Here is a 16,308-nt window from a genome sequence, read left to right as displayed (position 1 = left end):
CTAAGTGCTTTGTGTAAACAAGTCCCGAAGAACTCTGGAATTCTGTCTGCTTATTGTTAAGATTCAATGCACAGGCAAGGAAAAGCACGTACAGCTAACGGGGCCATCTCTCAGGGTCATCCAGCAGCTGTTCCTGTTGAATATTCAAACACACCCACCCACACCCACCTCCACCCATGCATAAAAGGATTGAGAGGATCACCAGACAAGAAAGCAAGACTGATGACATTTAAAAACAAAGACTGTTTTCGGTAATAAAATGATTTTTTTCCTAATTCTCCCCACCCTCCCTCTTCTCTTACCCTTCCTATATGCCTTTTTCTGACTGTTTTTCTTAATGACATAATATCCTTTAATCATTTAATTCTCATAATTATGATCTAAGAACATTTGAATGACCTATCCCTGAATTAAACCCTGTGCAGTAAAATAAAACCAGACCTCCTGCTAAATTATCTATTTCCCATTCCTATTTTGACTCCTGTATGTCTCGGGCATTAGGGAAAAAATAATTTCTCCAGTATTTCTCCAAAAGAAAAAAGGTAACATTTTTAAAAGCACCCAGGTGTGTTTGGGAATGAATTTTTTAAGGTATTCACATACTGCAAAATTCAGCTGGTGAGATCCACATATGCACTTAAGGGGAATTACCCTTTCAGCTGAAATTAACTTAAGGGGACTGAGAACCTCCCCTCTCTCTATCAATTTATCCTCCAGTCGCTTGCCTACTCTTTAAGCGTGGCATTGCTATCCTCTGTGGGTGCTGTCATGTTAGTTTAAATGGTGCTTAATCAACAACCTCTGTATTTCAGGTGGGGTTTTTTGTTTGTCTGTTTTATTTTTTGTTTGGGGGCGTGGGCGGGCCATCTTTCGAATTATCTGTTCTTTTAAGATTTCTCTTGCCTTGTTCTTCTTTATGAAAACCATATAACTATTTTAACAGAAGTTTTATAATAAACACATGTATGGTCTAGAGCATGGAACAGAATGAGGAAGCAGAGCCACTGCAAAAGTTACTTTTATGTGTCATAGATGAATTTTCAAAAAGGAAGATCAGAGTTCCAAGTTTATAGCCCATTGTATGCTATTAAACCAAGAACTCCGATCCACTCGGGGAACACAAGTCACAAACTGGACAAGTATTTCCAATGAGACAATTTTCTGAAGGAAAAAAGAGAATTTCAAATAAAAAAATAAAGTGCAAAAAAAAAAATTAATCCTGAAAAGTTGAAGATATTTTTTAAAAAAAAAAAAAGGTCATTTTTCCTATGGAGAAAAGTACCACCTTTCTTGTCAAACTTAAAGATATTCTAATGGTCAGCAATCCATCAAATGTCATCTAGAAACTATCAATTGATTAACAGAATAAATTCTTTGGAAACATGACAAATTCAAAGGCGCCCCACACAATAGCAAAAAAAAAAAAAAAAGTCCACCTGTTAAAGCTATGAATAATTATACAAGCTTCAGCCGATACATAATACATCCTGGTATTAATCTAGATCCTTAAATACCCCTCTGGTACTAAAAATACTTTAGAGGAACTGTACATCCCGAGAGAACAGCTTGTAGAGGACTTTCTTTAGCTTCCTTTAAATTTTGTCATTTCCTTTTATATCCCAGCATAACCACAGTCTAGAAATTGTGGTTTGTGGGTCCGGATTAACTCCATGTGGTTCTCTGAGGGGAGATGATGCTCCTACCAGAGGGAGAAGAATCCCTGGAGGGTCAGAGAAACATGATATAATTGTAATGGTAGCAAAGCAGATCACCTGCTTTTGCAGTAAGTGCCACAAGCCAAGATGGAATTGGCTTTCTTTTTATATTACAGGATAGAAAAATCATGCTTTACTGTTTCTGAACTTTAAAAATCATATTCGATTCCAAATATTTTTCTTTTCTCCTGAGAAGTCTATGTCACAGCGTTTTTCCTGTCACATTAGGTAAGTAGTCTGTTAAACTTTTTGTGACATTTATAGCAACAGTGTAGCCCTTTTTTTGGCAGAATCAAGCTTCTTATAAGGATTCGGAGCCATTTCTCATATCGATTTTGTGGAGGGAAAGTGAACCCGGAAATGATAAGCATTGTATTTACAGGTCATATGCAAATAAATTGATTAATAAACCACAAGTGTTTTGGTTTGTCCTCATGAAAAGAAGTCAGAAGAAGATGAAAAGTCATCTTGAATATTGGATTTCACAAAGAGGGGCTACAAAGTTGAAAAACTGATTTGTTGGGGATTTGTGGATATGTTCCCCAGAACCCAGGGAAATAACGCGTGTCTAAATTGGAAACACCGTACTCAGCCAGATGTGACTAAGGAGGATAATTTTTTTATCAGATATCTGCTACTCCTACCTAATCAAAGTCCAGAGCATGAGAAAAGCAAAATCCGAGCTAAACCCCCGGTCGCTGCTGTATGTGCTACTCATATTTCTGTGTTATGAAAAAATAAAAGATGGAGTGAGACAGTAGAGTATAGTGGTAAGAAACGGGTAAGAGAGTAGAGCAGATCTATATTATCCAATGAATAACACTGCAGAAATGATTCAACTAGTGCCTGGTACCAAGGAAAGCCTACACTATGCAGTGCAGCATTTGGCGGAGATGACAACTTGTCTCTCTCAGCTCTGCTCACGTGGCAACACTCCTGGTTTCACCTTTCTACTAAGCCTCAGCAACTTCCAAAAAAAAAAAAAAAAAAAAAAAAAGTCTTTCACAGGAAAGAAAAGTTCACAAAAGTGAATAAGTAAACTAATTTTAAAAGACCTGTGCATTATATGACAAGTTGTGACAGTGGTGATACACTGCTCAAACTTTCTTACGAGAAGGTAATATAAACATCTGTTAGTGTACATGACACAACCATCATAGAAAAAAATACGGTAAATAAAAAAAAACAGGATTATTTTTATTATTCCCACTCCTACTGTAGCTCTTAGCCTTACTTTCTTTACAGTTTATCATATTTGGTGGCTACCTACTTTGGAATGTTACTGTACCTATCATACATCATCAGTGATTTGGTTTCCATTTGCTCTTTAGTTTGGCTGATGCTTGGCACATCCAAACTGTAACTCATTATTAAAAAACCAAACCAAACCAATACACCGCAAACCCAAAACAAACAAACAAAAAATTTCCCATTTTCCCATTTCCTATTTTCAATATATTTTACAGTTTTTGGTTTGCAGATTTGGGATTTTAGGTTTCTGAGGAAACAAACCTAAAATTTTATTACAATATAACGTTCAATGCCAAACATATATACTGACTTTCTTCACCTTCTTTCACCACCTAATTTCATTGGGACGGCTGGCGTTTCAAAGCATTGAAACTAGCATTGCCACAACCACTGATATTTGGTAAAGGATTTAAATATACTTACTTAAAATAAAAGAATATGCCAAGAGAAATCAGAAGTGATGCAATTGAGAGACCGTGTCCGATGATGGCCAAGTAATACAAATTCAGAGCAGTCTGCAATACAAAAACAAAACCAAGCACCTGTGATGCATACACAACTATTGTTGATAAAACACGAACTTATACATCTCTGCTGCATATAAAATGACTATAATTGGAGTGAGAAAATAAAAACATTACAAGATAAAGATGATTCTAGTTTAGAATCCTACAAATCAACACCTTACTAAAATCTCTTTCTGTAGGACACGCAACAGATTCATTGAAATCATCGCTAGAACTTCTTATCAGTTAAAACATTAGGTTTCTAATATATACTGCTGTGTTTTTTTCTGAGTATTTACATAAATTTGGCTATTTATGCTACTGCACAGGGCGTATTCCTGTCTTGATTCATCTATTAACACAACTCTAAAGTAAAACATGTGCTTCCTATATGAATTTATGTATTTTTTCCTCACAGGGGTTTTTTTCTTACCATTTAAAGATACTTCCTTGAAAGCAATCTGTGATTATGATATTGGAAATTTAATTTTCATTTGGCATTTAAGGAAGGGTGTGAAAAAAAATGAACAATAACTCAAAAATAGGGAAGACTAAACAGCCTTGTTAATTCTATACTTTGGCTGTAGGGTTATTTATGAAAAGCTGGGTAGATACAAAAGGTAAAAATGAGGAACTTGTAAATTAATTTTTGGAATATATACATTATTAATTAATTCTTTGAATTAATAAACATATTCAATTCCACTAGTAACAAAGCCCTCCTTTCAGTCATGGAAAAAAAAATTCACTTGTTGTATTACATGTAAGATTCTCATTTTGCACACAAAGAAATTAAGATACTCAGGTTGAGCCTTATACTATCACAATAAAGCACAACTATCTGGATTCTGTAGGAAGAGTTAGAGCATACATACAAATGCTCGTGTACTCCAAACTCTATGGATCCTCTGAAATTATTATTCCAATTTAAGATTGACTAACTGCAGCTTGCTACATATATTGACTTTTGAAATAATATAAAAAGATTCCAGGTAAAGCTTTAAGATGGCTGTAAAACGAGACGAGTACCCTTTGTACATGCTAGAATTTTTCAAATTATCATTAATTTTAAAAATTAGATAACTTATTTAAAAAAAAAAAAAAGTAAAGCAATAGGTTTATGTGAAACTTTCATAAAAATTTGGAAGTAATAAAAAACAAGGATTACCCTGAAGCGCTAAAGCTTGGCTACGTATACATAACGACAGCCTTTCTGTGACAGGCCCATATCCCGTATCACCACCTCATCCAGTGACCAATTTAGGCAAAGGTGTGTGTTAAGGATTTAGAAGATTCCGGCACAATTTAGAACTGGCACGAAACAGTGGTACAGCATGGACTGCTGATGAGGGCAATAACGATAAAAATTCAATAATGGACAACAATCACATTCATTGTGCGTTATCTAACCCGCCTTCTGAGTAAAGTGGAAAGATAACGTCGTTTAATATCACAACACATAGAACTGTAGCAAGCAGTAAGGCTTTCTTCGGGGCTATTATTCTGTTTCAACAATAGCTTCTGATGCATGACAGGGTTGAAATATCCTGGCAAAACAGCCTGAGGGAAACTAGCTCATTATTCATAAAGAAGGACCTGCATGGATCTGCTCCTGCCTGAATAACATTATCCCAGTTTCCAGCCAAATATTAGCTAGAATCGATGAATTATAGCACCTCTGCTAGTACAATTAAACTGCCATTAGCCTATTCAATGTCTCATGATTTGAGAAAAAGCAATACAAAAGTCCCTCATTATCGTCTATTACCACCTTTTCTCGATATGGTTTCTAGGTAAATACCCTAAAGCACTCGTGGCAGCAATGACGCAGGCAGTTAGGACCTCTACTAGATGTTAGTATTCTTGACACAATCTGCTATTATTGATCTCTTTTCCATGAGGTCCAAATTAATTTCCAGTCTATCCTGACCTCTGTTTTATATTCCTAGTTTCAATTCGTTACTTCTTCCCATCACTGAATGTTTCACGTTTCATAAACATGAAGAATATTAGTGGGTGGGGGCGGAGGGGGGCAAAATATGCAATTTTGCCCATTATATCCCCACATACCACAGAATATTTCAGAAAGAGGGCATCTGGAGGTTTACAATATTTTTTATTTAATTTTATTTTTCTAAATCTGTCAATGGATGGGCATCTTCAAGATAAACTGAAGTCTATAAAAATACCATCTATACATATACCCACATGGGTATGTGTGTGCACAGAATCTACCTTTGATGCATATAAAACAACTCTCTCAAAGCATTTTGCTGTCTGGCCTGAGACAATTTTGGATGCCTGCAAGATTTCACTTAAATAAACTCGAACTATAGGTTTTTCATTCATGTAAGCAGCTTAATCTCTCAAAAACTGAAAAAAAAAAAAAAAAAAAAAAAAAAAGGCACTTGGGAGCCCAGACACAAGACATACACAGGAGAAGGATCACAGGGGACATCAAACCCTAACACTTCTCATCATCTGCTTCCCTTTGACCTCCAAAGATCCTGTGGTGAATCCACTCAACTGTGGATTCACGTTTGTAAAAAAGAAAAGATTAGTTCTGCTTTTCACACTGGGGAAAAAATCCTAAACCCAAAACATCCAAGCGCTACTTAAAGCTGCCTTGAAGGTGTATTAATCCCAAGTAAATCTTTGGTCGTGCACCTGCTGAAAATCTGTCAACTATGAGTTAATTGGATAAACCCACGCCCTCAGCACATCTTGCAGAGACGTGCAAACCTCCTGCAGTTCTGATGAACTTGGACCCTACTTCAAAACTACAGAGCAAAATGTAAAGATCTGCTCTTACAAAGTATACACTTCGCTTATCAGTAGATGACTGTGGATGACCTAGACAAGTACTAGTACCCACACATTTAAAATACCCATAAACAAAAATACAATCGTATTATTCATCTGTAAAAGACATCGCAGGTGGGTAGGGTTTTTTTTGAGTCTCTTTCGTACAATTCCTCCTTTTTATTCAACATGCTTTCTTCCTTCTGCACTTTGATGTTGCATCAACTCTGCTGCCACTCAAGTTTTGAAACTCGTGAAGTTTTTCAGATCAGTTTCTTGACACGGGTAACACGCATTCGTTCCTTTCCTACCTTCACTTTTTCATGCGTATAGATATTACACTGGGTGTAATTTGTCCACGTCCTGTTGCTTTCTGGGTGTCTAAACCAATTCCCACTTGGATCACAGATCTTCGTAACTTTTTCTAAAGTCGAAGCAGATAACAAGAAAAACAAAAAAGAAAAATGAAAGAAAAACAAAAAACAAAACCAAAAGAAAACCACAACAGTCAGCACCGAAGTCCTACTTCCTGATGCCCACTATTTAATGAAGAATGATTGGGAAACAAGTGACAGCTTTATTAATATGACTAGAGAGACTCTGCTTGTTACTATGAATTCTGAGAAACTAGAGGCCATTGCTTTTTCTTGGCAAGGGCAACCGATAATGTGTTTTTCTTAAGAAAACAAATAGATTTCCCTCCTCCAGTCCACTAAATATCAAAATATATCAAACTAACCGTTAGAGAACTACCAGATGAAGTGACAGCAATATTGAAACGGTTCATTTAACATCCAAGGTCTAAACCGAAGTCTGACATCCTACCACTGTAAATTAGGATCGGACAGGCAGGAAAACGTCAACAGAGAAGCTGCTCAAGAGCCAAACTGGAAAATTTCTGGGACCACATAATGATTTCTATCGTCAAACGCAAAGAGGCGTGAAAGGTCCCAGGGAAATACCCAATGCAGCAGAAAGAGACAAGAGTGGAAGTCTGTGAGGGTTTCCACATGCTCACGTTCACTTGTGGGAGAAATTCTTGTGGACTTCAACTGCTAAATTAAGGTAAAAGAGTAAGTCGTATCTCATCATCTCACGTGATCTAACTTCAATTTCTATTTCCTAATCCACAGAATCCCTCAAGGACATATTTCAGAAAAGAAAATAAGTAACTTGTCAGTTTTCTATGTGATAAAGGGAAAACACTAGTAACGGGTTTGGAGTTCCTGAAATTCTGGAGCATTAGTGACTTCAGTGGCAAAAACAGGAGGCATCAAGCACCCAAAGCTTCATTTTATGAAGAAATATGTTGCTGTAGAAGCCTGTGCACACTTACCTGACGGGTTGAAATCCTGAAAGTAGTCAGGACAACGCTGTACTGACACAGTTCCAGCAGCAACATCACTCCAACACAACCAGCCATCCCACGTCCTGTTACAGTAAGGACCTGGAAACGAGTAGAGAACTGATTATAAAATAACAACCTTTATTTCATAATAGTCTTTCAAAAGTAAGATGTAAGACTGCATAAGATAAGTTTCTTACTTGCAGCAACGAGAAAAAAAGAAAATAGAAACCTAAGACTTAGCAATCGTTTATTTAAATGCCACTTAATAGAAATAGTTCCCTATATATTTCTTTGAACAGATTTTAAAATGCATCATCATTCACCTTGAAACGATCTATGTGTACAATTTACAAACCTCAAATCTAGAGCATGGGAGGCAAAACAAACGAAATCAATTCTGACCAAACAATACACATTACCAAGGAGCCCTTAGGCTTGCAAAGACCATTTTACAGAGTTTATTTATATTTTGGGCGCATACCAAGCTTATACATATGTTTACTAATCCACTGAGAACGCAGTGGTATCCCATCGGAAGTGCTGGCTGGGAGGCAGCCACAGCTCCTCTGTGGTGAGCCTGCGGCAGTCACCGTGGACGGACACTTCTCCAAGTGCTTCAGGGACAGGGCATCCACAGTGTCCCTCAAGAGCCTGTTTCAAGCCTCATTGCGCTCACACAAATTTTAACATCTAAAGTAAACCTCCCTTAGGAATGAGCTGGGGTATTATAAACAAATCCCTTCCCAAAAGGCACGCAGAATGACTGACCCCCTCTAGAAATTTGAAGATGTTTTTAGTAACTTCCGCCAGTTTTCTTTTTAAGACTTAATAATGTCATGTGTTGTGCCATCCACCCCCACCCCCAGCTCAAAGGCTGCACTCTTCAAACATCATGTAATTGCTCTGCTTCTCATCTGATTTCCAATTCATTTTCCAAGTTGTCCTTCTGAAGCTGTGATGCCCCAGGCTGGACATAAGCTTAAACTGTCATACTTATATCCATGTCTGACCTCCAGGCATTTAATTCTTCCAAAGAATCATTGCAGAAGAGAAAAAAAAACTCATTGTAAAAGAATGCAATTACTTCTCTTTGCCTCACAAGCCATTCACTGCTTCCAGAAGTTATAAAGTCAGAAAAAGTGAACCCAGCAACAGGTAGAGGTACTGAGGTTAGCTCTGAATAAGTTATCAGAAAAGGTATTAATAACACTAACACAACCCCCAGAGCAGGGAAGTGGTGTGTATCAAGATTCTTTCAATTTTTAAAGTCAGATGTGACCAGGGAGACAGAGGTATTATAAGAGCATGAAATGAAATAAAGTGGTAAGATTAATCAGTCATCATTTGTTAATCTGGGTATCTATTTAAATGGATATTTTCTTATCTCATCAGAAATAAAAGCTTTGTGTCATGTAAGAAGTGGTGCTATGGGCAGGTAATATAACATATTACTTTATCTTCATGAATCCCAAAGTGACATTTCTGAAAAGCTGTACAAATACAGCTACAGCCTGAAAAATTATTGCTGCCAAGAGAAGAAATGAATATAGCTGAAGGATCCTGAACTACTGTAATTATATCTGTTGACCATTTGCCTTTGTAAAACTTTATAAGAAAATAATCTTTACCTTCTTTCCTATGAATAGGATCTTGCATGATTTTCTGGTAGCATTCATACTGTGCTGTCATGATTTTATTCCGTGTAACACTCAGTTGAGTGAAGTCCTCCGTCATATTCTGATGCCCTTCAGATGGTATAGCAGTGGCAACAAACTAAGAGGAAAAAGACTTTTTATTTAGCAAGTCACGTACAGACTCCAATATAAACTTCTTAACTTCAATCTTTTTAAACATTATATTTAAAATATTATTTTATTGAAGGAAAATTATCTTCAAATCTTATTACTGACAGGATGATTTTGTGTTTTTCTGGTTAATTTAGCAATTCTTCTTACTACTGAATCTTGACAAATATCTCCTGAATGAGCATGGGGGAGTAGCAATCTGCAAGATTTGTAAGTGATAATGGAAAAATGCATAGAAAGCACTGAGACAATCAAAAGCATATAAACAGCTTTTGCAAAATCCAGTAAAATATGTCAAAGTTATATTAATCTAAAAGGCATTTGAATCAGGCCTGAAATGATCCTTTATGAAAAGATTTTCCATATATTGTATGCACTGAAGCTTTTTGGCTTCTTTAGAGCTATTTGGTTGCTCTACAGTCTCATGAACCATAAATTCAACCCTCAGAATACAAAAAAGTATTCAAAAGATATGACATCCACTTTTATAGTTATTAAAAATAATTTAAAAAAAAAAACAACTTAAGAAAGTGGATCTTGATCAAAACCTGAACCTTTAAAGTGCATTTCTAAAAGTAGTTAAATATTTTATGGGAAGCTACTAAACTTCATGGAAAAACAAAGCTGCTGACTGAAATACTGTACCACTGTCATACAAGGGGTGAAATTAAAGTTCTGAGGATGTCCTCTGAATCCGAGTTAAATGTATCCTCCACTCTTCCTGGGGTCTGCATAGTACTGCTTATACGTCACTTGTCAACTGTTACCGTAAAGTTCTCTGCTAGCGAGGGCTATGCTGGGTTCAGCAGAGGTAAATACTATTTCTGTTCCTTTACCACAGGAATTAAAAGGAGAGCAGAAGGTAGATAAAGATCCTGCTGTGCAGAAACTACATTTGAACACAAGGTTAGCTGCTTCTGCATTTCTGTATTAATAATTTATATGGTATTCTGTACATACTTGTGAAAACTGGAAGTGATTTAAAAAAATTATGAGACTCACCATAGTAACGGATAAGAAGAACAGCAAAAATGTGATCCAGATTTTTGTCATTTTTTGTATCTGGTGCAGTGAATTTTATATGGTAGTTGAACGAACTCAAACTGCAATGAAAAAAAAAAATAGGAAGAAATTTAGCAATTGATGAAAGCCAAAACGGATAGAGGACTTAATGTTTTCTTTCTGAATTAAAACAAATCACTTTTTATTCACAAGTAGGGATGCAATGTGACATACACGTAGATGGACAATATGATGTGAAAAAAAAATGCTTTCAAGTCATCAGCAGTGAATTCCAGCAGCAGGGATTTTCCTGCACTGCTGCCTCCTTGCCTCAACTAACACCAGTTCTCAGTTTGTCTCAGTCGGGCGTCAGCTCTAACAGATATGTAGTAATTAGCCCTGAGATACGAGTTGGCTCCTTGACATCTCTGCCTTTGAGCAATGACAGCAAACTGCAGTTCAGTGTACCCTAAAGTAGACTCTGACTTTCACAAACACACACACACACACAATTATTTCCTATTCTCTTCCCACCGGCTGGTTTTTGATTTTGCCCTTTTTGGAAGAACTGATCTAGCAAGTAGCTGCTTTACCTTGAAGTTACAACTTTGCAAGGATGACAATGGCAATGCAAGACTTAATTGTGAGCTGCAAACTAGTTTCTGTATCTGCAGTAGCTGTAAACTAGTTACTGCATCTGTAGTTTGAAGAAAAAAGAACTATCCAAAACAGCTATAATTGTTTTACAGTGCAGACCAGTCTTGCAATTGATTCTTGAAGTGTAAAACGCACCTAAAACATACAATATACAAAATTATTTATTAAGCAACTAGACTACCTATTAAGCATAATTCTGCTCTGATGACTCCTTCAAAAGGAGGGAAATGTGTAAGAGATTTCGCATGCAATATTTCACCATGTCCTGAAGTATCCTGAGAAGACCACAAAGCTGAGCCTGGAACTGAGATAAGAGCTTCTCTTCTGCTTGCATGGTAGCAAGAGACTTCTCCACATTTAGATTGTTATTGCAACTAAACCTTTCAAAATCTAAGTATCTCGCTCTACCAGCATTAATGAAGATATTATCAGCCAAAAAAAAAGGCACCACGTTTGAGTGAGTTAAGCTCCCTTGTACAGATTAATTCACTAGAAATAATACACTGCCACTTAAGATAGAAAACTCACCCACCCCAAAAGTCCCTCCCATACCTAGCTCAAAAATCCCACTGCTACCGACTCAAGAGGGCTACTGGAAGCCCTCCTGACCCAAGCCTCGTTCTCTCTTGGATCACGCTTGCTCTTGTCTTTGGAAGTTTTTCTTATCCAGCAGTCACATCCTACAAGAGACTGGTGGATGACAAACAACTGATAGTACATTGGCCGGCAGAGATAATTTTAGAAAAAGCCCATCTTTTAAAAAAAAAGAAACACCCTGCCATTCACAAAACCCAAGCATTATATATCTACTTATTCTCTGCTTTGACACTGAGACTGGGTCCTCTTAACACAACTGTAATACAATGAACAACATTTTGTAGGATATCCTGAATACAAAATATGATGTCACTGCTATTTATTGTATAGCTTGATGCAAATACAAGAAATGTGTTGTAAAATCAGTTACTGTTGTGCATGTTTAACTCAGACTAAAACTGTACCAGTAATCCTCCCTCTATTTTTACCGTTGGCATGCAATCCTCTGATTACTGGAAATTGCACAGGTAATTCAGTGAGACACCGAAATTCAAGTATGCTGTTCTGAAAGCTCTTAGAACGCTAACAGGAAGATCAATTAGCATACATGAAATATATTCTGTTTGAGCTAATACTTCTCTGGAAAATCCATGTGTGATGAGAACTACAGTGAACAGATAATTGTAAAAATCACTACCTGTTAACTAAAGAAAAATTTAAATATCTATCTGTAGTGACTAAAGATTGACTGAAAACTAAATATAAATGGAGATACCTAAATTAGCAAAGACACAATATGATTTTAATTCTGCATCACTGGGGGCAAGGGAGATTAATTCCAACCTATTACAAGTCTTCAGTCATTTATAGTCGTGCCTGTTTACCTATGAGGGGGAAAAAAACTACGGGCCTCCTAATTAACTACTCGCTTGTAAAGTAATTTAGTAATCTTCTCTCTCCAAAGTATGCCAAAATGCATCTGCATAGGGTTAAAAGCCATAAATGATGTGCACAGGACAAGCAAAGAGACCAATCAAGTAGAACACAGCAACCATAATTTAGTGTATGTTTTTCTATACATGTATACAAGAGTTCAAAATATTTTTCTCTGTAATAGCTCCAAAGATTTTTTTGCTACAACAAATGTTGGATGGTAAATGTAAAATGCATATTCAAATATCGCCCCCACTTAGCCTTGCTTATTTTTATTTATCTAAAAGATACAATGTCATATAAACAAAGGCAGAATTTACCTGCTTTAATTCACAGTCCATGGTTATTTCTGTTTCACAATATCAAAAGCTACCCCTTAGCTCAGTTCCTTTAATGGTCCAAATGTTTTCATATCTAGTGGTTGTGTAGACATTTCCTATCAACTATTCCAGTATCCAGTGCTAAATTATTAATTCTTCCCAGGAGATAAAAGATTAAGTCAAGTCTATGATTTGCTCTATGCTTTCCACTCATTTCTCACAGTTGCTAACTGCAAAAAAAAAAAAAATATATATATATATAGAAAAAAACCTTTTTTATAAACAACACTATTTTTGAACGTAATTACAAAATGCAGGATGAAGGTCATTCAGATGCCTATTTGGACTTCAGCAAAGCCCTTCTATCATTACTACATTAATTCATTCACTCAACATTAATTCCAGTTAATTTGGACAAGAACTTTCACAAGAATAGTAAAATCTTTCTTAAGAATGGACAGCAACGTAGTCCATTGATTGAGGCAGCCAGCCAGCACTGCTGAGAAAGTCAGGCTGCTTTTATTAATCATCTCTTCTGATGAGATACAAACCAAATACAATTCTCAGAATGTTCTCTCCCTCTCAGAACTGGCAGGTATTAGGTGCACAAAGAAAATAAATTAATAGTAAGGGAGACCCATTCTTAGGTTTCTTTAAATAATAATAATTCCCGAGTTGTTCTTCTGCTATTAAACATCTTTGACAATTCTACTGTGGGGCCGAGAGGACAACTGTATTGGACTGAGATTGATTTGAGTGTATTACACGTTAGCTTAAGGGAAAAGATGGTGGAAGCTTAGACGGAATCCCCTGACTCCACTCTGTGACAGCAAAGCCAGCAGGACTGTGATTTACATGACAGGTATTGAATGAAACTGTAAGTCAGTGGACACAACACTACAACCGGCAATTCCGTCTTAAGTATTTTCCCAGTAAAAGGGAATATCCGTGGGAAGAGAACGGGGAGTTGCAATAGCAAATCAGATCTTCAAAATCTCGTTTTTATTTTTAGTGCATGCTATACTGAACACTGGGTTAACTGAAAAAAAAAAAAAAAAAAAAAAAACAAACCAAAAATGAACTGCCCGTTTTTCTTCTTTATTAAATACTTCATTACCCAAACTGATGATACTCCAAAGGCCTATATCATGTTTGTCACTGATAGCAGTGACATCTACTGAAGAAGGAGGAATTCAAAAGGAACTGCAAGCTGAACTTAGCCAAAATAATCACTGGTATGGCTTTAACAGATGTTCACATTTCTCTTCCTCCTGCTTTCTCTACAGAGCCATCCTGCCTAATCAGCTCATTCTACTTTTAATCTTTTCCCATCCTCCTAAGAATAAACGTCAACTTTGCTGAGCTCCAGACACTTCCCATTTCAATGGGGGTTAAAAAAAGTAGTCAGCAAGAAAAATAATTTTTTGAACTTCAGTCAGCTGACCACATTTAGTACAAAAGAAAAACCACAGGCAGCTTCTACCTTAAGCAGTTGCCTTTAAGTTTGACTTTAAGTCAGAATGCAACTCTGTAGGAATGTGATAGGAGGGAGAGTCTACTTATGTCATTGTGTGTACATTCATACACAAACATTTTTCACTTATTGGTAATCTTTGATTTGCCCAAGAAAAGAAAAAAAAAAAAAAACACCACAAAACCCCAAAACATTTTCAGTATATATTACTTATCTTGCAATGTGCTATAATCTTGCAACAATAAGTTGAACATGTGTAAATATAGATGGATATCCTTCTTCTCTGACTGAAACTGGGAGTCAGACAGGCTGTATTTTTGACAAAAAATAAACCCTCTTGCTTTTGTTCTAACACTCCATGGTTTTGTTTTGTTGCGATATCTCTCAAAAATAGCTATACACGCTATTTTGTTATTTCTGGTTCTTTTTAGAGGGAGGCATACGCCTCAAAGCGTTTAAACCCCAGGCAATGTTTGGTTGTTTCAGCCCAAGATACAGCCAAAAATACAAGCTGGAAAATGCCAAACCCTTTTCTAGTGTCCCGAATTTGAATTTATGTAGTAGACTGTTAGGAAAAAACAAAACAAAACAAAACACCACAAAAAAACAAAAATCAACACAGTAGTTTAAAATGGAACTACAGATCCACTTAGACCTCTCCTCAAGTAAACTTTGTGGGAAATAATTCTGCCCATCATCTACCTAAAAGGGCTTTGCAGGTGGGCAGTACCAGCCAAAAATTAATACACACCAGATTCATTTAGTCCTGAAAGTGGACTACAAAATCTCCACGCTTCTCTTAGAGAACAATGTAGGGCAATTTGGAAATCACCCCCATCAGGTGAAATGCCCTCGTTTCTGCGGGAACCACTTCTGCTGGGGTTTAGTCCGATCTCCTCTGACGGTATCACACAGCAGCCCACAGCTGTATGTGTGGGAATTACTCCATCCTCCTAATAACGATGGGATTAAGAAGGCTCAAAAATAATAGCTATGGAACAGATCTAATGAACTCTGGGTAGCATAATTTCACAACGCTAGAATTCCCTACTCGCTGCCCAGGCATCAGCAGCTGCAGACCCCTAAAACACATGAGACAGGAGATCAAAAGAGTTTGATCCATCATGAGGCAATTTTTTCAGTACAGAAGCGTAAACTCCTCACAGTTTTCAATGGATTTCATTGCACTATTCTCTTCGTTCAGTTAGTGGCAGGGCTTGGTGGGGTTTTTTTTTGTTTTTTTTTTTTTTGTTTGTTTGGTTTTTTTCAAATGTATTCCCTTTCATTTGTAAACACTTGAATGAACTACTACAGTACCCGAATATGTCAGATCCATATGTTGCTGGATTTTCCAATAAACAAAATCTAACTTACTACACTGGTTTAAAACACTGCTACAACTCAATTGTGATGCTAGTGGAACTGCTGTAAGAAAGCATTCCTATCCTCACTGCAGTTATTCTTTCAAACCCCCAGTGTGACTTCCTCTCTTCAAATCCGATGGGGCACAACAAAACTAAAAAAAAAAATAAAATGCTCCTATGACTATTTTGAACTTATTAGGAGTACTATCGTGAATTGTTGTGTGTACCACCAACTGGTAGCATCATAGAGACAGAACACTGCAAAGAGCTCGCCTAAGAAACGCAGTGGCTTACAAAGGGATAAACGGAGATCCCTTCTTGAACTGCAGAACAAAGACTTATAGGGCACGTGAAGACCTCCACAAGTGAATCAGTAACTCGGAAACGATTTGCAATATTCGTATAACCAATGTGAAAAGTACCATAGGAAATAAACCCAAAGTTTATAAACAAGCTGAGTTTGTTTAGACATCTCATTCTCTGAACCCACAGCATTGCTCACACGCGTGGAGACATCATAAGAAAAACGCCGCATCGAAAGGATCCTTGTTTCTTCTGCCTTTATTTCCAGGAGTTTTTTCTCGGGAGCAGTTG

At 36.8% G+C, this 16,308-nt stretch overlaps 1 protein-coding gene across 1 annotated transcript in view; it reads right to left on the bottom strand.

Moving 5' to 3' along the window:
• The window catches only part of CALCRL (calcitonin receptor like receptor), a 66,271-nt gene that overhangs the window by 19,339 nt on the left and 30,624 nt on the right, over positions 1–16,308 (bottom strand). Inside the window, exons 2-6 of the mRNA XM_082484196.1 lie at positions 10,430–10,530; positions 9,251–9,395; positions 7,611–7,721; positions 6,586–6,698; positions 3,390–3,481 (exon numbers count right to left, since the gene is read on the bottom strand). Of these exons, the coding sequence (XP_082340322.1) occupies positions 3,390–3,481; positions 6,586–6,698; positions 7,611–7,721; positions 9,251–9,395; positions 10,430–10,480 (512 nt within the window). The 5' untranslated portion in view covers positions 10,481–10,530. The remainder of the gene's footprint in view (positions 1–3,389; positions 3,482–6,585; positions 6,699–7,610; positions 7,722–9,250; positions 9,396–10,429; positions 10,531–16,308) is intronic.

This window comes from Vanellus vanellus (genome assembly GCF_965231255.1).
Source record: "Vanellus vanellus genome assembly, chromosome: 5".
Taxonomy (NCBI): Eukaryota; Metazoa; Chordata; class Aves; order Charadriiformes; family Charadriidae; genus Vanellus; species Vanellus vanellus.
Note: the sequence above shows the minus strand (reverse complement) of the source record. Positions and strands in the feature narration are given on the sequence as shown.